The sequence below is a fragment of the Podarcis pityusensis genome (assembly GCF_964106645.2).
Source record: "Podarcis pityusensis genome assembly, chromosome: 15".
Classification (NCBI taxonomy): Eukaryota; Metazoa; Chordata; class Lepidosauria; order Squamata; family Lacertidae; genus Podarcis; species Podarcis pityusensis.
In genome coordinates this window covers 11,912,364-11,938,200 of record NC_138040.1, presented here as the reverse complement: position 1 = coordinate 11,938,200, position 25,837 = coordinate 11,912,364, and the positions used below count along the sequence as shown (strand labels likewise).

At 47.9% G+C, this 25,837-nt stretch overlaps 1 protein-coding gene across 2 annotated transcripts in view; it reads left to right on the top strand.

Annotated features, from left to right (window-relative positions):
• Nucleotides 1–374: 374 nt before the first annotated feature.
• SPNS2 (SPNS lysolipid transporter 2, sphingosine-1-phosphate) overlaps nucleotides 375–25,837 on the top strand; it is a gene marked incomplete at its 5' end in the record, with an annotated part of 99,064 nt that continues 73,601 nt past the window's right edge. For both annotated transcript variants that reach the window (XM_080983038.1, XM_080983037.1), the window contains one exon: nucleotides 375–708. In XM_080983038.1, the coding sequence (XP_080839164.1) occupies nucleotides 375–708 (334 nt within the window). The remainder of the gene's footprint in view (nucleotides 709–25,837) is intronic.

The window sequence follows — 25,837 nt, the reverse complement described above, 5'->3', positions numbered from 1 at the left end:
CTCAGAGGCTAAAATCCGCCCATGCCATGGCAGATTTCTAACTGGGTGGAAGCCCGTCGAGGAACGTAGCTTGGGTGCGCGTCTCCTCGGGAGTAAGTCCCCCCGACTTGAGGAAGGGACAAGTCAGAGGTGGCCCCGCCGACGGCAGAGCGCGAGGGACAGAGCGCGCCCGCGCCCGCGCATCTGCGATCCTCCGCCCGGCTCCCCTTTGCGCGCCGTCGGGCAGGGGCGGAGGATCGGTGGGCGGAGCCGAGGCTGCGCAGCCAATCCTGGCGGCCGGGCGGGGCCGGTGGAAGATGCGGCGCTGCTGGGGCTGAGAGGCGGCCGGCCGGGCGGCAGGTGCGCGTCCAGTGGCAGCGCGGCCGCGGCGGCTCATGATGTGCCTGGAGAGCGACGGCTCGTCGAGCGGCGGCCCGCCGGGCTGCAGCGGGCGCCTCCGGGTCTCGGCCGCGGCCGGCGCGGGCGACGACGACGAGGAGGACGACGGAGGAGGAGGAGGAAGCAGCGGCGACCGCGGCTGCTGCGGGCGGAGCGGCGAGGTGCAGACCCTGTCGGGCGCCGTCCACGCGCCCCAGGGCGGCGCCGACAAGGCAGCGGCGGCGGCCGCGGGCGCCGCGCCTCCCAGCCTGGGCAGAGCGCGCGTGGCGGCCGCCGCCATCCTCAGCGTGGGGAACGTCCTCAACTACCTGGACAGGTACACCGTGGCAGGTGAGGCGGCGCTTCGGGAGATCCCTGGCAGGCGGGCCGAGAAGGGGCTCTCTGCCCCCGAGGGGGGAAAACCCACGCGCGCTCCCCCTTCTCTCCCTTCTCCCTTCATTCATTCATTCATTCATTCTCTCTCTCCATCTGATCTTTTCCTTCGGTCGCTTTCTCTCTCTTTTGACTCCCTCCTCTTCTCCCCTGTTCTCATTTCTTCTTTTCCCATTTATTCGCCTTCTTTCCTTCCCTGTTTCTCCATCCTGCGCTTCCCTCCCCCCACGCCCTCTTTCTTATTTCCCTCCTCGTCTAAATTTTTCTCCTTCCCTTTTTCTTCCGTTTATATCCTTTTCTTCCTCCTGTTCCCCCCATTCATTCGCTTCCTCTTCCCTCTCTCTCTTTTCCCCCTTCCTCCCCATCTCCAGCCTTTCTCTTCTTCCTCTGTTCTTCTCCCTTTCCTCTTTCCTATTCCCTTCCTCTCCCCGTCTCTCTTTTCCCCATCCTCTTCCCCATCCGTCCCCAGCGATCTGCTCGCCCTCCTTCCATCTGCGCCTCTCTCTCTCTCTCTCTCTGCCGCATGCTGTTTAGCTGTCCTATTGGAATAAAAGCAGCTCTCTGGTTTGCCATGGGGATGTGCATACAAAAGGCTGAGCAGAGCTGCGGGGCGGGCGGTGAGGGGCGCCCACCGCTAGGCACCTTGGAAAAGCAGGGGTCCTCTCCTGGATTTGGGTATGCTGGAGGTGGCCGGTGCCATTAGCATGGATGGATGGATAGATGGATGGATGTTTTGGTCCGCATCTCTCCGCTGCAAACATGCTTCGCATACCCAGAAGGAATCCATTGTGGTGGTTTGACAGCCTTCGCTGTTTTTGCTGGCTTGGTGTGAGAATTTGAAGCCTTTCTCTTAATTCCAGGCAGGTCAGCTGGAGGTGGTTTCAGAGCTAGGCTTATCTCTCTGTGTGTCATTTAAAAATGATAAAGAATTTAAAACTACTCAGGTCAATAGATGCCCACGCTAGACGACCCACTCTCTCTCCCCACACCCATGTTTACGATGGCTGAATTGCAGCGCTTTGGGTTTTAAGAAATAAATAAATCGGGGCCCGTGCAACGTAATTAACTAAACACTCCTTGTGTGGAGGCTTGCGGCATTGTCTTCCGCTCTGTCTTTTAATTGTGCTCCCCAGTAAACGAAGGAAGGTTCTGTTGTCCCTTCCCCTGTTGAATTTTGCGATAAAATAAGTCGTTTGGGGTCCCAGCTCAGAGATGTTTGCTTCCCAGCCCTGATTGGGGTCCCGAAAGTAACTCCTCTGTGTTTGCACATCCCAGATCCCTGACACTGTGTGTGTGTGTGTGTGTGTGTGTGTGTGTGATAGAGGGGGGGGGCTGTGAGGGAAATATGGGATGCCTCTCTGCATTCTGCATGGATGACAGGTACAGCTGTTAGACCTGAGATAAGATGTACTTTGAAAATGAATTGGGTCAGAAGGATGGGTATTTTCCAGTTAGTTTGGAAATATTGTGGTGTGTGTGTGTACTGCCCAAGCAAGTCATTGTGCGTGCTTGTGTGTGTATAATATATCCTGGATTTTCTGGAGCACAAGAAGAGGGCAATCTTGGCTTCTGTTTCAACACTGCTCTTTGCAGCAGCACATGGAGAGATTTGTAGGAGAGCTTTTTTCTTCTGGGCGAGAAAATGGGCTATGATCCCCCCCCCTTTTTTTTTGCCTGGAGGGGAAAACATGCTGGAAGGGGAACTGGCAGCCAGCAAGAATGAGCTGCTGTGTGTTTTCCCTTGAAATGCTGAATGCTTTTAAAATGCTGCATTTCCAACAGACACAAGTACTGTCCTCAGCTGTGCAAGGTGCCATGGCTCAGAATTCAACGCCTCTTTCTTGGAACCAGTTCAGTAGGCAGAACTGATGGTCCTCAGTCTTGTTCCATTTTGTAGGATATTTTCCTACCTTGCAGGTCTGTTGTGACTGGGGTGAAACGGGACAAGGGAAGCTTGAGTTTCCCCCCATGTATGTAAACAATGGTTGTCTGCCTTTGAATTCTGCCTTTTTTCCAGGGAGCTGGAAAACATATTTAATCAACACAACAACCCTCTGAGGTAGCTTAAACTAAGATGTAGGACTAGCTGTAGGACATTCATGGTTGAGCAGAGGGATATGAATCTGTGTTTCCCATATCCAAAGCCAGTGCTGGCTACTATGCTATATTGCCTCTGTAATCATGTTTAGATAGTGCTTATATAAGGCCACAGAGTGTCTTCTGATTGGGAAAGAGAATATGGGGAGGCAGTTTATAATTCCTGCTGGGAACTGCTACACACTCAAACAGGGATGGAAGGACCTGACACTGTCATTGTTCTCAGTTTCTTATTTCTTTCCTGGTCTTAAATTCAATCCTCCACATTTCTGCAGCAATTAATGCTTAAAAAAAGAACATTCATGAACATTCTTCAGCAGTTTGATTCCCCCCCCTAATAAGCACATATTTGTATGTAGATATTGTTGGACTACAATTCCCATCATCCCTGAGCACTGGTCCTGGTAGCTACTGATGATGGGAGTTGTAGTCCAACAACATCTAGGGGCCCAAGTTTGTTTGTTTTTAAAAAAAATAATATTTATTACTTTTCCGACAATTTCAACACTACAAAAAAAAATAAACAATACAATACAATACAAAAACAGTACATAACACTAACACATTAAACTAACAAAACAAAACAAAAACAGTTTAAAACACATCAAACAGTTTCAATATCTTATCTTTCATTCACTTATTTCAACGACCTCCTCACACCTCCCTTTTTGTATTCCACTTCTGTTAATTGTTTCAGCAATTCCTTTCCATCTTCCTCTGCTTTCTATCCTTTAATTATCTTAACACATTCTAACCTTATTTTTCCCTTTAATACTCTATTAATCTATTTATACTTAATTCCTTATAACATTTATACTAAAGCCATATAACTGCATTCCAACATTTTTCTAACGTTCATTAATTTTACAGTATTTCTGTAAATAGTCTTTAAACTTTTTCCAGTCTTCTTCCACTGGCTCTTCTCCCTGGTCTCGGATTCTGCCAGTCATTTAGGGGCCCAAGTTTGAGAAAGGCTGGACCTAGGACCTGGAAGACCAGGGTTCAAATGCCTACTCAGCCATGAAGCCCACAGGGAGAGCCGCTTTATACTAGGTTGGACTGTTTGTCCCTACAGCCTAGTGCTGTTGGCTCCGACTGGCAGCAGCTCCCCAAAGTCTCTGCTAGACTTTCCCTTCACTTCCTGCACAATCCTCCTTAACTGGAGATGTCAGGTATTGAACCTGCAAAGCACGCACTCTGCTACTGAGCCACGTTCTCTCCATTCTTTATGTGGGCAGGTTCAGAAAGCTCCTTACTGTGTTTGAAATTGGACCCATTTTCTCTACAGAGCTAGCAAGGGGTTCAGATTAGCCACTGCAGTGTGTGGTGGGGGCTGCTGGCTACAGGCAAACTCTCCTGACACAAGTGGTGCTTCCACGGAGTATACACAACAGGGCGAGGCTTTTTTAAAATGTATTTTATTTGCCAGTTTCCCAGAAGCACTTTTCCAGCCACGGGGAGAAATGAGAGGCGGTGTTTTGGAGACAGTGGGGGCTTTCGTTTGCCATATTTTTTGGGGGGGGGGACAAAGCTGTTGAGGGTTGGTTTTTAAAAAAAATGAAATTCACCAAAATCTACACTTCCGACATGGGCTGCCATTCATTTTCCCGGACATGTCAGCTGCAAAAGAGGGCCAAATACCGTCTGTGTCCAGGAAATTCCAGATGTATAGCAACCCTAGTTATGCTGAGAAGGAAGCAGCAGGGCTCTGTGTTTGAGCAATGTATGCAGAAATTCCCAGGTTCAATCCCCAACAACTCCAGGTAGGTTTAGGAAAGTGGATCCTGGAAATCCACTGCCTGTCAGTCTTGAGGCCGTACTGATGTCCCAGTGGCATGGCTCTGTATAGCTTCCTATGTCCCTGTGACCACCTCAAGGGTGTATGACAAGACAAAGAGAAGCCTGACTGCTGGATCATTGGACCAATTTCTAGGCCAATTTCTAGGCCCATCTAGGCCCACCTCTCCAAGCAACCATGGCTTCCCCCAAGGAATTCTGGGAGTTGTGGTTTCTTAAGGAAGCTGAGCGTAGTTTTCTCTCCCATGTAGCTGCAATTCCCAGAGCGGTTTAACAAGAATCCCTCTCAGTGCCCATAACAAACCATAGCTCCCTCGATTCTTTGGGGGAAAGCCACAGTTTTCCAAAGTGGTATCGTAATGCTCAAAACGTATGGTGCGAACATGCTCACAGTCTAGCATCTTTTCCTCACAATGACCCACACTGTGGGAAGCCTGCAAGTCATATAGACCTGACTTTTGGGTGGCTATGGGGAAGGCTCCTAATTTTTTGACGGTTGTCTATTTTCCTTAATCATTCCCGGGCTAAGGCCTTTTCGAGCTGGCTTACGTAAACAGCTGTAAAATGCAATATGACATTTCAGTGAAAACCAAACTGCGGAAAAACAGCTCGCAGGCCGGCAGTGACACGCTATTATTGTGAGAAATGGTGTCAGGGACAGCCGGAGTTGTTGGGGATGGGGAGGGGAAGAAGAGGGAGGGAACTTCCTCCTGGGCTGGATGGGAAACCAAGCACATTTTGTATTCCTAGTGTTTGGTCAAATCTGCTTACGCCGCAGAAAACCACCGCTGTTCACTCTGGGAGAACACAAACGAGATCCTTCTTTGCAACCCCACCCTGGTCGCTCACATCCATTTTGTCAGGGAAGAGACCCCAGGACGAGGCGGTGGCGAGAGACCTTCTTGATAGGGTGCGGAGTGACGGCAGGCCACCATTTTTCAGGAAATCCAGGAAACGCCTGTGTAAACAAAAGCCTGGGCAAATGTCAGCTGGCCTTGTGGAATGGGTGGCTTCCTCAGCCCTAACACATTCCTTCGTTTGGTCCTTTTTTCTGTTTGGCTTCTGGTTCTGAGGATGGCTATAAAGCTGGGGAAGTCCCAAGCCCTCCTTAATGGGCCAAAAAGCTGGCCAGGACATCAGATGCGGGTTGCGGGTGGCATTACTCATAGTGGCACATTCTGGGTATAGAGAGGCAGGAACTAACTAAGAGGAAAAGTGATAAGGGCGATGGTTTCACACTCCCCACCAAGCTGTGCTCCAAACTGAGAAACTGCATCAGATGAGGAACCATTGAAAGTGTTTGTGTGTGATTTGGAGAAGGGAACGATTAAGGGGAGGAATGGAAGCTGTTTACAAATCTATGAAGAAAGGACAAATGGAAGATGGACTAGATGAGCCACCGGCCTGATCCAACAAGGCACTCCTTGTGTGCTCTGTTGCTCCAGAGATCAGGATTAGAAATTGCAGGGTGGGCAGATTTTTGGGAACCTAGGTAGCTGCTTCATAGGGACATAGGTAGACCATTGCTCTATCAAGAACAGTATTGTCTACACTGACTGGAAGCAGCTATGCAAGAGAGTTCAGGCAGGGACAGTCCCAGTCCTACCTGGATCTGCCAGGGATTGGACCTAAAACCTTCTGCTTCCAAAACAGATGCTCTGCCACTGAGATGCGGCTCCCAAATTTCTTAATTAATGGTCTGTTTGACTGTGGAACATACTGCACTGGGAGGTGGTGGGGTCTCCATCGCTGGAGATATTTAAGCAGAAACTAGGTGGACATCTCTCAGGGATGCTGGCAGATACAGAATTCCTTCACTGAGCCTTGGGTTGGGCTAGGTGACATTCAAGGATTCTTGCAACTCTAAATTTCTATTACTACTACTACTACTGCTATTGTTACTATTATTCCAAAGTTTATTGGGGTTCCTCAGTAACACCAGTAATTGTGGATAAGATTGTGGATACTCCTGTACAGTGGTACCTCTGGATGCGAATGGGATCCTTTCCGGAGCCCCGTTCGCATCCTGAAGCGAAAGCAACCCGCATCTGCATGTGTGCGGGTTGCGATTCGCCACTTCTGTGCATGCGCGTGACGTCATTTTGAGTGTCTACGCATGCGCGAGCGGCGAAACCCGGAAGTAACACACTCCGTTACTTCCGGGTCGCCGCGGCGCGCAACCCGAAAACGCTCAACCTGAAGCATAGTCAACCCGAGGTATGACTGTAGTGGTTAGAGTGTTGACCTCGGGCCTGGGAGACCAGGGTTCAAATCCCCACTAGATCATGAAGCCCATTGGGTGACCTTAGGCCGGTCGTGAACTCTCAACCTAAGCTACCTCACAGGGCTGTTGTGAGCATAAAACAGAGAGAGGGAGAGCCATGTACCCCACCTTGACCTCCCTGGAGAAAAATATGCGATATAAAGGGGATAAATGAAGCTGACATGTGCCTTGCTTGCCACTTCTGCTTCCCCTCTCTAATGTGCAGCTACCTTAGTATTCAAGGTATGTTCTCATTGGGACAGATGTGCCCAGAACTCTGTGTGACTTGAGTGGGTGCCTTAAAAATAATAATCCACAGGTCACTGAAATGTGCAGGATTTTTCATTGTGGACGTGCTTCTCAAAAGTCATGTGGCGTGGCTGAGATGGCATGTAAAAAATGAGGACTGGAGCCTTGAAGCTAGTGCGGCAGAGCACCAGTGTAATTGAAATGTAGCTTGCGTACGAATTCTGGGTTGCTAACTCTGCAAATGGAAAGGCAGCAGCCCAAGGTAATGAAAAGATTAGCTGAGGTTAATTACTCTGCCTGTGCTATATTTGTGCAAATGTGTTTCCCGCCCCCTCCCCCCCCCCGTCCGGCTCTAATTTGGAATCGGTGATTCAGCAATCTGGGTGCACATCCAGCCCCAGACAGGTGCCAGCAATGTATGTGTGTGTTTGTGTGCGAATCAGGTCATCAGGTGAAAAATCCGGTTTGTGTCTCAGGGCAGGTGGCAATTAGCACTACCTGCTCTTTAATGCAGCCAAAGCATGGTGTGCTCATTAAAGAACGCAGCAGCTTTGGAAATTTGGCCCCGGCCCAGTTGCAAGGGAGGAGCTGGACCCAGAGGGATATCCGCAAGGTGACAGATTTCGATGTGTGTGTGTGTGTCAGAGGATAAGGTGCAGTTTCTGCCTTGGTCACATCCTTATGCTTGGCTGCTAAGTCATAAGCCAAACCTTACGTGCTCATTTCCTGATACCTGGTTAGCAATATGTGGCTTCTCTGTTGACTTCCGGCTCTGCAGTGAGTAAGCTGTTAAGCTCTTGGTTGGTTTTCTTTGAAAAAACAAACAAAACAAAACTCTTCTGAAGGGGTAGGCAAATAATTGCATAAATATTTGTGGTCATCTCCACCTTCGAGTATAGCTTGCAAGTTTTTTGTTTAGAATCTCAGGAATTCATTCTTAGATCCAGCACGGTCCAGCGGTTAAGGTGTTTCACTAGGCCTAGGGAGACCCGGGTTCAAATGCTCACTCGGTGGAGGAATGTGGGACCGCCATGTTCTCAGTCCAGCCTGCCTCACAGGGTTGTTGTGGGGGTATAGTGTATGCTGTAGGTTGTGGTGCAGAGAACAATCTATAAAAATAAAAAAATAATGAGTTTTGTTGCCTGGCATTTTGTCGTCACTGACTCATTCACTTGCTGATGGGAAAAATCAGCTGTAAGACTTCCCCAACAGACGGCTGAAATTTGGCGTGTGTGTGCATTTGCTCAAGAGACTAGCTTACCCAGGTGACTCCCATTGTCTCTGGCCATGTTGGCTTAATGTCTAATGAAGCAGCCCCACGTTCATAGAATCACAGAACTGCAGAGTTTTAAGGGACCCTGCGGATCATCTGATCCAACCCCCTGCAGTTGCAGGAATATGCAGCTGTCCTATACGGGGATCGAACCTGCAACCTTGGTATTATAAGCACCACACTCTAACCGCAGCTAAGTTATACAGTAGTGATTCGCTGCTTTGCAAATTGGCACTCTGTGACCCTCCAGAGTTTATGATGGCAGGCTTTCAAAGTGTCTGAGAGGGTCCAGAACAGACTGTCCGTTGGCCAGGCTGGGTTGTCAACTGACCGGGATGAAACCTGCACAGCCGGCTCCTCTGCTTTTAAGCAGCAAGTTCAACTTGCAGACAGCCACAACAGAAGTTTCTGCAGCCTTCATCTGCCCCCAAAGGCTTATTGTGGAAGGAGTTAGCTACCCTCCGTCTGCCTGGAGTTAGGAGTTGGCTTTCTTTTTTTTGCCTGCACACGTGGCTTTTCCTGGAGAAGAAGAAAATTGTGTGCCTCTTGTCACTAAGGAAGGGAAGTGGTTGAGGATATGAGAGCGAGCTCTGTCATCGGAGGCAATTGCAGCGCCACGGTGAGAATTGTCGGAGCGGCATTCCAGAGACACCTGTTGGCACGGTGTCCGCCCCTCCTTCAAGATGACGTTTCCGCAAAAGTCACGTGGATTCTAGATTCGGAGGCTTTGGAATGTTGTTTTGCCTTTGCCTCTGACTCATCCTTCGCATCTCCTTTTAGTAACTCTTTGCATTCTTTCTGATCTTCGCTTCCTCTTTCCTGATCTCTCCTTATGGTTTCTGTAACCACAGGAGAGTTTCCTTCCAATATCTTGCAAAGGGGGCTCCTGATCTCAACACACCTCCATGCTTGGAGGAAGGGTCACAGCCCAAATAAAGCAATTCTGTAAAGGCAGGGCTGTAGCTCAATTGCCGTGCATCTTCCTTTGGATGCAAAAATCCCCAGATTCAATCCTTTGCATCTCCAGGTAGGGCTGGGAGTGGAATTCTGGACAGCTGCTGCCAGTTGGTGTAGACACTACTGAGCTAGATGGACCCACCGGTCTGGCTTGGTTAAGGTAACTTTGTGTGTTCTACTGTGTGCCTGATGTATTGGCTCACAAGGGTGCCAACTTGAATAAAATATGGGGTGTGTGTGTCAGGTGAGCTCTGCCCTGCATAATAGATCACATGCACACCATCTGAATGGCAATGCCCATCAACTTTGTGTTGGCCTACCCCCCTTAAATATTTTATTTAGGGGGTTGAAGGGACCTCGGCCCCTAGAAGTTAGCTCCTATCGTTCACGCCAGTGTTGGGAACTCAGACATATAAACTAGGTGCCAAAAAGCGTCGCCAACCTGGTGCCTAGGAACCTACACGCAGTCGCAATGGGACCCGGACCAGAAGCAAAACATGCCTGGGGAGTTCCTGACACTAGTTCACACAATCCCCACTGGATCAGACTTAAGGCTCATTTAGTCTCATACAGGCCAGACAGAAGCCTATGAAAGCCTGAATGTGGGCTGTGAGCTCAGTTACCCCTCTGCCACTCAGAGGCAGATTTAGGAGAGCACAACCAGTTCACCCACACTGGGTGCTACTGGGGGTGCCACAACAATGATGATCAGTGGAAGGTGCTGAAAGTTGGCGCTGCAATTTGAAAGCCCAAAGTCCACCACTGTTCCCACTCATTCCCCTCATGTCCTGCCTCTGAGGCTGCAGTTGATATAGCAATCCTGATTAGCGGCCACTGATATCTTCCTCCAATTTGTCTTAATTCCCTTTTCAGGCCGTTAGTGGCCGTCTCACTGGCGACTTCAAATCCCCCAAGTTAACTATGAGCTGTTGCGTAAAGAAGTTTGTTGTTTTGTCTGCGATGTATCTCCAGCTATGGAGGCTTCATGGAATGAACCCATTGAGTTCTAAGCTTATGAGAAAGCAGATAAGCCTCTTGCAGTTAAGGGCAAAGAGTCAACTGTGTTTTACCCTAAGTAGACCCATTGAAATGAACGGACCTCACTCAGTCATTAATCAGAATCTGTAGAATTTAGTGGGATACTACCCAGAGTCTTTATTCTGCCTTCTAAAGACAAACTTGTCACTTGCAAGGCAAGAGGATCTATTTTTAGGCAGAATGCTTTCCCTTCCTCTCTTTAGAGTCTGGTTTACCACTGCAAAATTTGCTTCCATGTGGCTTTTTTTTATTATTATTTTATCCATGCTTCCTAAATGAGGTCAAGAGAAGCTGCACCAGAACTGAGGTTGCAGCACAGGACATTGCAAGACCTCAGCTGCCTCCATGAGTCGGGGTCAGTCAGATACATATCGCTGAACCTGAGATGTACACACTCAACACCCCTCTGTTGTCAGGCCTTTTCTCCCTCTGTAACTTCGCTTCCAGAGGCTTCCTTGCAAAGCCAGCCTGTTAGAGCAAAGATGATCTGTATGCAAGGCTTAAGCTGTCCTGTGGTTGAGATGATCCTCAGAGGAGATATCTCAGAGTATCTGTGTAACTTTTTCCTCTGGCTCCAGAGTTTGACGAGGTGAAGCATGCAAATATGTTTTGCTCTTGACATTCTTTTTTTTTAAAATGCGATCCCAACGGATGCAGATTTTTAAAAAAATAATTAGCCTGCTTTTCCAGTCTACATCCTTCAAGCTATGATGGCAAAGTCGGCGTGTGTGTTTGTGTGTGAACCGGGGACTTGGAAGCCTAAATTGTGAATACGGTTGAAAGAGTAGACATTGATTCATGTCTTGGGGCTGTATTAGGTACAGCATGGGAGATTTACTTCAAGTTTCCCCCTGTTGCTGGGTTGTTTTAATCATTTCTTTCATTTGAGTGGGTGTCTGTGTGCTTGTGAAGGGGAGGGTTCAGATTTGATTAAAGCAACAACACAGAGAAGGGGGTGTCTTAATGCATCCCCCAGAGGTCATCCTTCTGATCAAAATCACCATTTTTCTCAGCTGCAGGAGGGAATATGCTACATCTGTGAATCTTTATACTGAAAGAAAAGCCACAGTGAAAGGGGGCAGTGGTGGATATTACTGGCCAGTAGAGAAAGGGTTAAGGGATGCGGGTGGCACTGTGGGTTAAACCACAGAGCCTAGGACTTGCCGATCAGAAGGTCGGAGGTTTGAATCCCTGCGACAGGGTGAGCTCCCATTGCTCGGTCCCTGCTCCTGCCAACCTAGCAGTTCGAAAGCATGTCAAAGTGCAAGTAGATAAACAGGTACCGCTCCGTCGGGAAGGTAAACGGCGTTTCCCTGCGCTGCTCTGGTTCGCCAGAAGCAGCTTAGTCATGCTGGCCACATGACCCGGAAGCTGTACGCCGGATCCCTCGGCCAATAAAGCGAGATGAGCACCACAACCCCAGAGTCGGCCACGACTGGACCTAATGGTCAGGGGTCCCTTTACCTTTACCTAGAGAAAGGGTTAAGTGCACACATGCAAACAGAGGCAGGGCCAGCCTAATGTACCATACAGGGCTGGCATATGCAATCCATTTATATGAAAAACCCCTTTAAATCCCATGCTTAAAGCACCCCTTCTGCAAGAATCCTGGGAACTATAGTTTACCCCTCACAAAGCTACGATTCTCGCAAATTGCAGTTTCTAGGATTCTTTTGGCGAGGAGCATAGGAGCAGAAGTCTGTGCTTTAAATGTATGGCATGTGCACAGCCTTATTCTCTTGAGCTTTTGGTGCATAATAACATGATCTTTTAATCATTTCCCCCCCTGGCTATTTTTCTGCCGGTGGTTCTGCGGCCGTCTGTGTGCTTAGTTTTAATTTATTGTGGATTTCATTTGACTTTAAAACAAGAAAGGAATTGTAAGTCACCTTGGAAAGGCAGAGTGTAAGAGTTTTAAATGAGTGCAATATGGCTGGGATTAGAGATTTGCATGAATTTGAACTGCACATAATTTATTTCGCTGCAGCTGCTCAGGATTCCTGCTCCGTCTCTGTCTCTACCTCCAGTAGGCTGGCATTATTGTGTGACCAGTGAGTAAACACAGTCCTCACTGGGCTGTTTTGGAGTTGCCGCCTCCTGGCCAGGGTTTTAAAAAAACATTTTTGGGGGTACGACTCCAAACTCTATGGTTCCCCCGAGCCTGCTGTTGTGAAGATAGCCTTGGCTTTTATTTGTCTACAAAATGATTGGCACTCGCACGCTGTACTTTGGAAATGGAAGGAACGTTGCCAAAGAGAATACAATTTGTGCTTGGGGACTACTTGTTCAAACACTCTTTCAAAATCCCACTTAGTTGATGCTATTGTTGCTGTGTTGGGTTATGCAGAGATGGATGGCGCTGAGAATACAGACTTCCTTGGAAGGCTGTAGAATTTCCTTCCTGCCTTTTGAGTTTCTGGGATGCTTCGGAAATGGGAAATCTTGCTGCTTCTGGACAGGAGATTGGAGCGAACTTACTGGAGGTGAGGATAGAGAAGAAATTCAACTCAATGCGCATTTAAAGGCAAACCTACCTGAATCACACTTTCTGATGCAAGATGGGAACTGAAACACAACCATCCTCTAAAATGTGCCCTCATCTTAATCTTGTAGTGCCAGGTAACATGCATAAAAATTACAGATATTAGTGAAAATAACATCGACATGCATTATTTTGGAGGAAATTGCTTTGTGGGAGGGGACTAGCGCCCTTGACAAACTACAGTTCGTAGGATTCTTTGGTGGGGGAACCATGATGGTTCATAGCAATATCGTATAGGGTTGCCATATTTCAAAAAGTAAAAACCAGGGCACCCCCAAAATAATTCCCCAAACGCCAAAAGTACTTTTTTCCCGACTGACTTGCCTAAGATCCAGGACTAAGTGCCGCCTTTTGGAAATTCCCCATGGCCATTAAATCTGCTTTTTTATATATTTTTTTTAAAGTTATTTTTAATGCAGGTACTGCAGATGACAAGTTGGAGTCTGCCACTTTTAATATTAGAAAAAGGAGAATGTTTGTTTCTTCAGACAGAGTTGGACAGGCATGTGCACAGAGAAAGAGAGAGAGAGAGAGAAATGTTTCCTGTAAGATGGCTTCTATGGAGACATATGGATGCATCTTTTGAAGCAGGAACGCCTCTGCACATCCCACGCAGGAACTGTTGCTTTTAAGTTGCATCCAGTTTAACTGCTTCATCCTTGGAGAAAAATAAATACAATAAAGATATAAATACCGTAAGATGTTTTCTCAGAAATAAGTAAGGTACCCCTGCCCGTACGGGCCAGTCTTGACAGACTCTAGGGTTGTGCGCCCATCTCACTTAAGAGGCTGGGGGCCAGTGCTGTCCGGAGACACTTCCGGGTCACATGGCCAGCGTGACTAAGCGGCATCTGGCGAGCCAGCACCAGCGCAGCACACGGAAACGTCGTTTACCTTCCCGCTATAAAGCGGTACCTATTTATCTACTTGCACTTAGGGGTGCTTTCGAACTGCTAGGTGGGCAGGAGCTGGGACCGAAAGACGGGAGCTCACCCCGCCGCGGGGATTCGAACCGCCGACCATGCGATCGGCAAGCCCTAGGCACTGAGGTTTTACCCACAGCGCCACCCGCGTCCCTTCAGAAATAAGTAGGGATGGACAAATTAGAATTGGTCCGATCTGGACATTTGCAAAATTCCTCCTCTGTCCCTAAAAAAAAAAAGTCTCAATCAAACAGAGTTAGTTCTGGGTTGGTCTTAATTTTAAGGGGGGAAATCCAAAATCCATATTCGGATACTCCCTTTTATTAGGGCAACTAAAACATCACAAAATAGTGTGCAAGCATTCACGTTCTCGAGAACACTTCACGGGGAAGCTGAGACCTGGGGGCCAAATGTATCCCTTAAAGCAGGCATGGCCAAACTTGGCCCTCCAGCTGTTTTGGGACTATAACTCCCATCATCCCTAGCTAACAGGACCAGTGGTCAGGGATGATGGGAACTGTAGTCCTAAAACAGCTGGAGGGTGAAGTTTGGCCATGCCTGCGTTAAACCATCTCTATGTGGCCCTCTGAACTCTCCACAGGCCACGCCCCCTTTCCTCAGGCCACACCCCCTCACCAGCAGTGCCTCTTGCCTGGCTGAAATGTGTCCCTCAACTCCGATAATGCATTTTGCCTAAAGGGGTGGAGGACGGCGAGGAGTGTGCAAGCGTCTGTAGAAACTATTCTGTTGTACAGAGGTGAAATTTGAAGTGACAATTCCCCTCACAGAGCTACAATATCCAGAGTGGTTTAGCAAGCAGTCCATCTTCCCAGAGAGCTCTGGGAACTGTAGCATTGTGAGGGGAATGGGGTGGTGGTGGTCTCCTTACACTCCCAGCATCCTTAACAAACTACAATTCCCAGGATGCTTTGGGGCGGGGAGCCATTACTGTTTAAAGTAGTCTGATCCTGTAGTTGGGGCCTCAGACCCTGTGGTGGTTTTGCCACAGAGCGTCTGCTACTTTTGCCAAATCGTGCATTGGTTTGCTGGATCGTCCGGCTTCCTTTCGGTGACAAAGTCCTGTTCACTTATGCGGATCTTAGTATGTAATGTATTACTATTAAACGTCCTGAAATTCTACCTCGGTGTGCCTGTTTTGTTACTTCACACGCCCCAGAGGCTTGGGGTCAGGCATGCACACCGTAGCCTTCCAGCTATGCGCAGAGGTTACCTGAGGGTAAGAGCAGAGTGGGAAGTGAAAGGCTCCTGCAATCTGGGCCTCAGTGAACGAGTTTGCAAAAGAAGGTATTTTGCAGACGATTGGGTCCTCTTATGTGACTGTTTTTAAACTTGATGTCAGCCATGGAGTCTCCAGTTTTAGGATAATAATAATAATAATAATAATAATAATAATTTATATCCCGCCCTCCCCAGCCGAAGCTGGGCTCAGAGCGGCTAAAAGCAATAAAAGTAACACAGCATTCTAAAATCAGTATTCTAAAATCAACTCAAAATCAAATGGCAACCACTGGGCCAGAGTTCTACGAGGATCGTCAAAGGAGGGGGTAATAATAATAATAATAATATAATAAGAGTCCTGCCAGATCAGCTTGGTGGCATACCTAGTACAGCATCCCGTTCTCACAGTAGCCAGCCAGATACCTCTTCTAGAAAGCCTGCAAGCATGTGCAGAGTGCAACAACACCCTCTCGCCTCATGTGGTTTCCAGAAGCTGACATTCAGAAGCATTACTGCCTGTGACCGTGGAGGCAGAGCATAGCCATCATGGAGCCTTCTCCTCTGTGAATTTGCCCAGCTCTCTTTTAATAAAGCCATCCGAGGTGGAGGCCGTTGATGCCTCTTGTGGCAGTGAGTTCCAGAGTTCAGCTCTTCTGCACTGCATGAAGAAGCGCTTTATTTATTTTTCTGCCCAGAATCTTCCAACATCCTCCTTCATTGGGTGTACCTGAGTTCCAGTATTACGAGAGAGGGAGGGAAAGCATTTCTCTGCCCACTTTTATCCACACCACATGGAATGGAGTCTCGTTTTGATTGGCGCATCTGGTTAGTGGGGTGTAGTGGTTAGAGCAGGGGTGTGAGGACTCTCGGGCTGCATGTCTCCCTCCAGGCCTCTCTCCCCGGCCTGTGACACTCTCCCCAAACTTTGTCTCCCCTGTTCCCTTTTTCAAGGACGCATGCTGGGTGGGTGCACTTGAATTTTGATAATCCCGCTTGCTTACCTGGATGAAGAGATATCATGGGAGGGGGGGCATTGGGGGGCATAGCTGGAATAGAGCCACATCCATTGCACTGCCAGCCGCTGGCTTTCTCCTAGGGTGTCGCAGCCCCCAGGCTGAATAAAATGTTGCCACCTCCACACCATGCATTGAAAGCACATCTAATGTTAAATGGGGGAGCCTGCGAGCCTCTGCAGTGACATGAATTTTCATGCACTTTCCCAAGACTCAAGCCCTCATTCTTCTCTGCAGCTGAAATGGCTGGCTGACTTTCCCGGATAATCTTTCCCATAAGCATCTGCTGACGTTTACACCCTGCAGATGTAACGTTCATATTATTATTATTATTATTATTATTATTATTATTATGTTTATTATTATTTTCTCTTCCACCAAAGGCTGAACAAGCAGGTTTGCAGCCTTTGGAAGCTCTGGTTCTCACTGCAATGGAGTGGTAGACAAGTAATTTATATATATAAAGCCTCAAGAGATTAGCTTTCTTTTCATGTCCAAATGTGATGCGGCGGGGTCATCGTTCACCTGGTTGCCCCATCCACATATAAAACACGGGAGGATGAATTCCTTTATTGTTTACCCATGGCTCTTGCAACAGATTCTTGCAGTGTGAAGTTGTCCTGTACAGTGTGCCTGCTAGCCATGCTATCTCCATTCAATCTCCCATCCCCCTGGCTTTCTTTATTAAAATACATATTTATTTTATCGATTTTTAACAGCTGAACAATCAACAAGAGAGCATGGGCGGAACAATATATTTCTGTAGGGCTTCCCATTTCCTCCCCAAAGTAAACAATCCTTCCCGCTGAGCATGCTCAGCCTTCAGTGGGCTGTTTCAGCGGGAGGATATGCTTGTGTCCAATCCCAGATACATCAAAATATTGGATTTCTCAATTGATTTCTCTTGGCCCCTTCTTTCAGCCTGTGAGGTAGTCTTGGCCTGCCGTGGTATCCAACTTGGCTCATGGGACCATGCCCCCCCAACCCCCACTCCTACCAACCCATCAGCTGGCATCACTGGGCAGGAGGACAGGGTTTAATCCTGCATTGACTACACTGCCTTGTTCCTGCCTCCTGCCCGCTTGAAGGAGAAGCACAGGTGATTTGAGGGACATTCAGGTGTGTCTGACAGAAGCACAGAAGACTTCCTTGAAGTGCTTGGCTGCAAAGCACCATATGAAACTGCCCCCCACCCAAGTTAAAGGAGGGGGTTAGGTTGCTTCAAAGCGTAGTTGCAGAGCTGTCAAAGGCATTTTGACAAGTGGGTGGACCTACCCATCAGTCGCATTTGGTCTGTGATGTGGATTGTGATAGAACTTTGACCTGTGGAGCCAAAACATTTCCCTGCCCCTGCCATATAATATTTTGGGAGTCCAGTCCATGTTTTAATGCCTTCCAGTTCATTGGGGCAGATCTAGTCCAAGTTTTAAAGGCAGGAGCTAAAGGTACTAGACCCTAAGACTGTTGCAGATTATAGGGAGGGGGGCGGCTTTTCTGTTGCTTAATGGATGTTATAGTTTGTTCTTGAATAATGTACCATCCTTAAGCTCTGTTTAACTCGCTTGGACTTCTTTTGAGGTAGACGTGTATCAGAGTGACCAGTAAATGTGGTCTCAGCGGAACATTTCTATGTTTATTGGAACACTTGTAAATATTTTGAGACATGTCATTTGGGTCGCATGTGCTTTGCTAAGAAATAGTTTAGATTCTAAGAGAGAACGGAGGCGTCGAAGTCTGTTGGCATATTAATTTAAGCAGACCCAAGCGTTATCAATTCAACACACACACTTTCCTTTCCCTGACACTAGGTTATTAGGAGGATAAAACGCGTGTGTAGGGAAGAACCATATATTTGGGGGGAAGATCTAAATACAATGAAAAATATTATGATATTTATGTAATATGACTTTTAGCAGAACGGTTGCGTGGATGCAGCCATTGCCGATGGGTACAGGAGGGTTGAGTTGCACGCCCTCTTACTCCCTTGTAGTAAAGGTACCCCTGCCCGTACGGGCCAGTCGTGTCCGACTCTAGGGTTGCGCGCTCATCTCGCTCAAGAGGCCGGGAGCCAGCGCTGTCCGGAGACACTTCCGGGTCACGTGGCCAGCGTGACTAAGCGGCATCTGGCGAGCCAGCACCAGCGCCGCACACGGAAACGCCGTTTACCTTCCCGCTATAAAGCGGTACCTATTTATCTACTTGCACTTAGGGGTGCTTTCAAACTGCTAGGTGGGCAGGAGCTGGGACCGAACGACGGGAGATCACCCCACCGCGGGGATTCGAACCGCCGACGTTGCGATCAGCAAGTCCTAGGCACTGAGGTTTTACCCACAGCGCCACCCACGTCCCTCACCTGTAGTATGGGCCCTTAATTAACTACACTCTTACCTCTGGGGTCAGCGTTATGTTGGTTAGACAGAGTAAAAAACTGTAACCTAAAGCTTTTAAGATGGAGTCTCGCTCTTCAGGATTTTGATTTTGACATAGTTCATATAAAAAGGATGTGCTAACAAAGTTGCTGGCTGTTTATCTAGAATCTATGTGGATTATGAGGATTAAAATCAATTTTTAATAGTGTATTTTAGTCTTGCAGTACGCATTATGGATATTTTTTCATGTATATTTCCTGTTTTTAATTTATTTGCTTGGTTATTTTTGGTTGTAGAATGGTTATACTAAATATATACAAACTTGGAAGTCAAACGCCTTGCAAGTTGAACATTTTGGCTCCCGAACGCCGCAAAGCTTCCTGCAGCCAATCGGAAGCTGCGCCTTGGTTTCTGAACGTTTTGGAAGTCGAACAGACTTCCGGAATGGATTCTGCTTGACTTCTGAGGTACGGCTGTCCATTGTATGTATGTGGTCCAGGTCTACTTGAAGATTAAGCGTCAGTCTGAACTACGAAAGGCTTCTTTGGGTCAGGTGCCAATAACAATTGAAACTGCAGTAAAGCTTTTTTTAAGGCATTCAAAGCATTTTGACAGATATCATTCCATGCGCTCAGGTGTAAAGGCTTGCCATGGTTTGAGAGCCCTGGTTTCGTGAGAGAAGACAGGACAGTGCTGTTAGTTCACTGTTCTGACGTCAGTAAAGTCATCCTCACCCCTCAGAATAGCCCCAGCCATCTCATTAGAAAGCGGCTTCTGATTACACCGGCGCAGCTGAAATCCTGGAAATAGAATCTGTTTGCCTCGTGGCTCCCTCATGTTAGCTGTCAAAAGAGGCGGGAGCAGGCCTGTGTGACTTTTGCCTTTGGCTCATGCCAAAAAACCCGCTTCTATTTTTGAAAAAGGACCAGAGGGGTAAAGGAGGGGGAGGGTAACAGCTCAGAAAGAATGCTTTTTTTATTTTAGGCTGGTTTTTTTCCTCTCTCAAAGGGAGTCATGGTAGGTTATAAGAGTATGCTGTAATTACACCCATTCTTTACGATGACATCCGCGGCGTATTAATGTATATAATTTAGAAGATATAATTTAGATTCTACTGCAGTGTTGTAACAGTTTTAACGGGAGGATGCAGGGCAGGACATGCTGTGACTAAGCAATGGTCTTGCTTTTCGAAGCTGGCTCCAGGGTGTTGTGATTTTTTTGAGGGGGGGGACACATGCAAAGCAGCCCTGATGAATCCCCTCTCAATGTGGAAGATCTGGGACTTGCAAAAAGAGAGTTCTCCAAAGCTGCATCCGAACATCTTGGTTTCTCTGTGTAAAGGGGAAATGGCAGCGCTGTTAGGCCCCTCTGCTGGTGGGGGCAAATGCCCCCCTCTGGAAAACACCCTATTGCCTTTTGAAAAAAAGTGATGCTCCAGAGATGGGAAAGAGGGGCAGTTGTCAGATGCTCCCCACACAATGCCTTGACACTGAGCATTACACACAAACAACTGGGCTTTTTTCCTACTGTGTTCTACCTCTTAAACACATTTCCCCCCCCTCCTGTGTAGTGTAGAGTCTGCACTGTGAATAGAGAAGTTGCTTGTAGGAATCTTCCCTCTCCCAAAGAGCAGCCTGTTGGTCTCACGGGAGGCGTTCCTCCTTCGCCTTGACTCTCCTGCCTCTTACCCTCCAACCTACCGCAGAGGAAAACGGTATGAGAGTGTTTTGGGACTGCACTGTTGCAGGAGCCAAAAGGGGGCATCCTGGGATCACAGAAGATGGCTTCTGTCGTTCCGGTATGTCCCACTTAAAGCAGGAAGGCTGAGTGGTATGCTATCTGCAGAAAGGACACAGTAATACTGGCCTGCCTTACGAGTGGTCATAAAGATCACAGCGGAAATATGCAAGAGGGATAAGCAATCTGGATCCAGCAGGTAGACATGTCCCCTCAGAGATTTTGCCTGGGGCCCACAGTCTCCCACCTCCTCAAATTAGACCTGAGACTAGGGCCTCATCCTCACATTTGAGGCAGTATCATATCACTGTAAACATTCATGGCTTCCGGCAAAGAATCCTGGGAGCTGTGGCTTGTTAATGACGCTGAGAGTTATTGGGGAGACCCTTATTTCCCTCACAAAGCTGCAGTTCCCAGAAAAAGGGATCAAACATTAAACCACTCTGAAAATTGTAGCTCTGTGGGGGTAATAAAGGTCTCCTCACAACCTTCAGCACCCTTAACAAACCACAGCTCCCAGGATTCTTTGCCGGAAGCCATCATGGTTTAAAGTGGTATGATGCTGCTTTAAATTTATAGTGCAGACAAAGTCTAGCGTTCTGTTGTAGACATAGTTTGTTCTTGGTTACACAATCGGGGTATGGTTCCCACAGGAGTTTTCTCACTTGCAGATGCATACCCTCCAACACCTTGAAGCCAAAATCTGGGATGCCGTCTTCCTGGACGCCGTGATCTCGCGTGATTTCTCACTGTAATTCCCCCCAAAGTGATTTTTTTTCCAGGCATGGCACCCAAAAACATGAGTTCATGGCCCGTTTTTTTCAAGGGAAACTTTTGTGAGATCACAGCAACCCAAATGGCCGCTGATCTCTCGCAGTAAAAAATGGGATGGACACCTCTGACATTCACAAAGCACTTTTGAACATTGACCTAATTTGTTACGGGTTGGAGTGGGGCTTTCCAAACTGGCAGACTTCCCTGCTTGCTTTTTTTTTTTTTTTTTTTTTGGAAAGCTTCCCTAGATAAGAATTCTGACAGACTGACTGCCATTGTTTGAGACAAACCTACATTGAACTAGGCTAGCCTTCCTTCATCTGATTCCATGGGGCTGTAGCTCACCTGTGACCAATGAGCTTGCTGGCTGGGGCTGGTGGTGTTGTGGTGCTAAACACATGGGGAAATTTTAACACCCCAGTCCAAAGGACATGGAACCCAGTGGAACTGTGTGGACATTTCCTTTTAAGATGATGTGTAGCTTAGCAACTGTGCAGTCCAGCGCGCAGGGAAGGTTTTAGCGAGAAATTTCAGAGAAGTAACTTTTTAAACCAATGAAATCTTGTTGCTCTCAAGCTGAAAAAAAACTACAGAAAATTATTCAGCTTCCCCTTCCCACCCCCACCCCCGCCACCCTCCCTCTCTGGTGTGTCATGGGATCTCCTTTTAAGAAGTGAGGCTAGCATCTTGCAAATGGGTGCGCGGAACAGCCCTCTGTTTTTGTACTGCAAATTACCGAATCCAATTGCCAAGCTGCTGTTTGCCCGGTGCCCCCTGTAATTTAGCTGTGGCTCTGTTGCTCGAAGTTTTCGGCCTGTTGACAATTAAGTGGATGAGCTCGCCACAAGATTATGACTTGGGCTTGCCTCTCGCTGGTGGTGTGTGTTTTTGTAAGATAGTAGCTCTCAAGTTGCTCTGACTTAAATAGCCTTCAGGCCCCGACGAGGATGCCTGTTGCATAAATGCACCTTCCCACGCAGGAAGTTGTGCTCTGAAATCCTTGAAAGCGTTGCTTTTAGGGGGAAAGAGCTCCTCCTAAAATCTAGAGAGGTCCAGGGGATGGTATAAGCTCTGTGGAGACTAGGCACGGTGCTCTTTCTTGCCATTCTGCACGGTGCTTCACAAAATACTTGGTGCTCATATGCATAACTTAGCATTGTAAATTCCTTTTTTTCTTTCCTTAAACTTTATTATTCATGTAAAAATTTACAAATGCATTCAGAAGAAAAACTCCCTTTTTTAAAAAAAAAAATACAACTTTAATTTAAAAAACCCTATATTTAAGCAAGCTTCTGCTCCTGAATGCCAGGAAGACTTCCTATCAGGATGAGGGAATATGGAAAGCTGCTTTATATCGACTCAGATCATGTGGCCCAATTTAATATTGTTTACAGTGAACTGGCTGGCAGCAACTCTCCAGAGTTTTGAAGGACTTTCTCAGCCCTACCTGAAGCTGCAGGAATTGGACCTGAGACCTTCTGAACACACATGTTCTACTGCCAGAGGTGGGGATCCTTTGGCCCTCTGTATGTTGCTAGACTATAACGTCCATCATTCTCCACTATTGGCCACAGGTTCCCCATCCTGACTCTACCATCATGGGAACAAATTCCACGATGTATTTAAAACATACACTTTTCTGCGGTCTACCCTGACTCTTCTGCACATCAGTTTCATACCTGCCAACTGTCCTGCTTTCAGCAGGATATCCTTGATTTACAAAAGCCACCCTGGCTTCTGTTAGAAATCCCAGGTGTCTCGCTTCCTCTGCTGCCGCTGCAGTGAGGCCAAGACCTCCAGCGCCACGGTGAAGGCTCTTGCTCTGCGAGGCCTCTGCCGAAGCCACTGACATACTTCAGGAAGCTGGTGCCGGCTTCTGGAAGTCCGTCTGCAGCCATGGCAGGCCTCAGAGGAAGCCTTGCAGTGGACAAGGCTTTGCCTCAGCGGCGGAGGCTTCAACCTCACAGCAGCCTTGGTCTTGCGGCAGCAGAGATCAGACGTGGCGTGGCCGAAAGAGCACAGAGACAGGCAGGCGGTGGCCGAAAGAGTTTGGAGATCGCATGGGTGGGGAGGAGAAAGAGATCAGAGATCAGGTGGGCTGGATGGCAGGATGTGTGTAGGTCCCGCTTTGCTCTCCTGAAATGTTGGATGGTGTGCAGTTTGACGTATGGATGACTCTAGGGCCTAGTATTACAGAAAAGGTCAAAAAGCATCTGTACATTTTCTCCGCACAATGCATAATTTTATAAACCTCTGTCACCGGTGTGAGGAATCTTTGGCCCTTCAGATGTTGCTGAACCACAACTCCCATTGGCCATGCCTACTGGGGCTGGTGGGAGCTGCAGTTCAGCAATATCTAGAAGGCCAAAGATTCCCCATACCTGCTCTTATCTTATCCCCTCTTGGTCTCCCACCATAATGTGTGCCATGTCAACAGCAACTAGGCCTCAGCAGGCCTGGCCATTTCCCATAACCCTTTGCAGGGTGCAAGACTTCTGCGACACACAGGAGTCCTGCAACAGACAAGGTCTTTTTTGGGGGTGGTGGGAATTCCCCAAAGCAAGGAGACTTTTCGACACCGTTGATCTTTCTGCCTGGCAGACACGAGGAGGACTCTAGCTGCTTGGAGAGAAGCCTCTCTCTCCTCTCTCCCACGAGCACGTTGGGCTAATTTTGTGCTGCCCAAGAAGTGAAAGCTAATTACGGGGAAGGGTGGTTGCTATCCACCCCAATTTCATGGAAACTTGAACAACTCATCAACAAACAAAACTCTCTCCCTTTTCCCGGCTTCATCTCCATTCCCGACCTCAGAAAGAATGATGCTTAAATAGAGCCCTGTCTAATTCTCTCTCTGTGTGTTTCCCCCCCTTTCTTCATTGTGGCCTTAATTTGTTTTCTCCCTGGTAGTTCGAATTCTTTGCAGATTACAGGTTTGCCTGTGGAACGGCAGTTCCCGCAACGCTGTAATTTGGCCCTCGTTCCGACCGGCGGCCGTCTCTGGCGCCTCGCTTGCTTCCAACCAGCTCCAGAGCGTGTGCTTTGATGAATGCCAAAACGGAGGGTCAAGAAATTGAGGTGTGTTCATTCCTGGGGGGGTGGGGAGAGGCTTGACACGTGCAACAGCAACAATATCCTTCCTTAGCATGCCCTCTTCCGAAATTTTTGGCTGTAAACAAACCTCCTGGGGCAGAGGCTCATCCTTCCTTGCCTATATTGCAGGCCACTAATGTGCATTGACAGTGCTACATAAATAATAATTTGCACTGTTGTATCATTCCTGCTAACAGTCAGCTCGGGTGGTGAGCGGTGGACAAGGCTGGAGCCAAAATAGGCACTCGGAAGCAAAATGGGTGGTTGTTGCTGTGTTCAAATTGAAGTACAACACATTACAGACTCCCAAGGGCTTCATCAGCTCTGTATGCTTAAAACTGTAGCAAACCACTTTAAACAGGCATGGCTTTCCCCCCAAAATTGTGGGAGCTGTAGTTTGTTAAGGGTGCTGTTAGGAAACCAGTATTCTCTTGCAGAGCTTCAATTCCCAGACCCAATATTCCCCTCAGAGAGGGAATTGATTCTTAAACTGTTCTCAGAACTGTAGCTGGGGAACAGGGGCTCTCCTAACAACTTTCAGCAGCACCTTTAACAAACTACGTTTCCCAGTATACACACACACACATACACACACACACACACATATATATTGGGGGGGAGGTGCAGATAGGGCCTAGCATCTCCAGTCTTCAGTGCCCAGAAAATGGGGCAGTTCTGCTCTTGAAGCTAAGCAGGTCTGCTGGTGGCCCAGTTACCCCTTGAGAATCGCAAGCCAGCTGATTTTTGAGTGTATGTGAGAGAGAAGTGAAAGTTGCCTGTAAGTAAATGGGTTGCAGGGCAGTTGTTTCCTGTGGGGACTTCCTCACTACAGGACTTTGACCCCCCCCCCAACTCAGATCTTCCTGGTCCACATGCATCTTCCCCTCCTTACACACACCGGCCACATCCGCACCTGACATTTAAAGCAGTATCATACCACTTTGAACGGCCAAGTGTTCTGTGGGATGTGTTGCTAGCGTGTGAAAACAGTCGAGATATGGGGATCCCCAGGCATGCACCTCCAGATGGTGGAGGCGTCAGGTGCCATCCTGGCACCTTGGGCCTCTTCCCTTGGTTGCAAGTGGCCGACCGCCAGGTGCAAAATGCGCCTGGCAAATTTTGAATGCTGGTTCTCACAGTGGCCAACCACAAGCCTGTGAGAAACCCACAAGCAGGACCTGAGTGCAATAGGACTCGTGGCCATTGGCGAGAGTAGCTGCTGGATCTAACCCTAGCATTCACCTCTTCGGAAAGACACCTACGCTGGTGTTTTAGCAACGTGCACATTTATTTATTGGTTAGAGTACGATTAAATTCAATTAACGATGAAATTAAAATTCTGTTTGAGTTCTTAATTAAATTAGTCAACCAATTTAAACCACCAGCCCTCCAGCAGATTAACATTTTAAATGAGTATGCATAGGGCAGAAACTTCAGAAAGAGTAAACCTCAAGTGGGTGTTCACCTCTGAGAATGATCTCCTTGGCCTCCAGTCTTCCATATCCACAAGCTCAGTTTCAGATCCTTGGCTGGTTTGGGTTCCAAGTCGCAGCTTCCAGCATACTGCCAATCCCGGCCATCTGTTTGGTCCTTTCTGCAACAGGAAATGTCAACAGCCCATATGAATCAGGCCAATGGCCCATCTAGTCCAGCATCCTGTTCTCACAGTGGCCAATCAGATGCCCGTGGGAAGCCTGTAAGGAGGACCTGAGTGCAACATCACTCT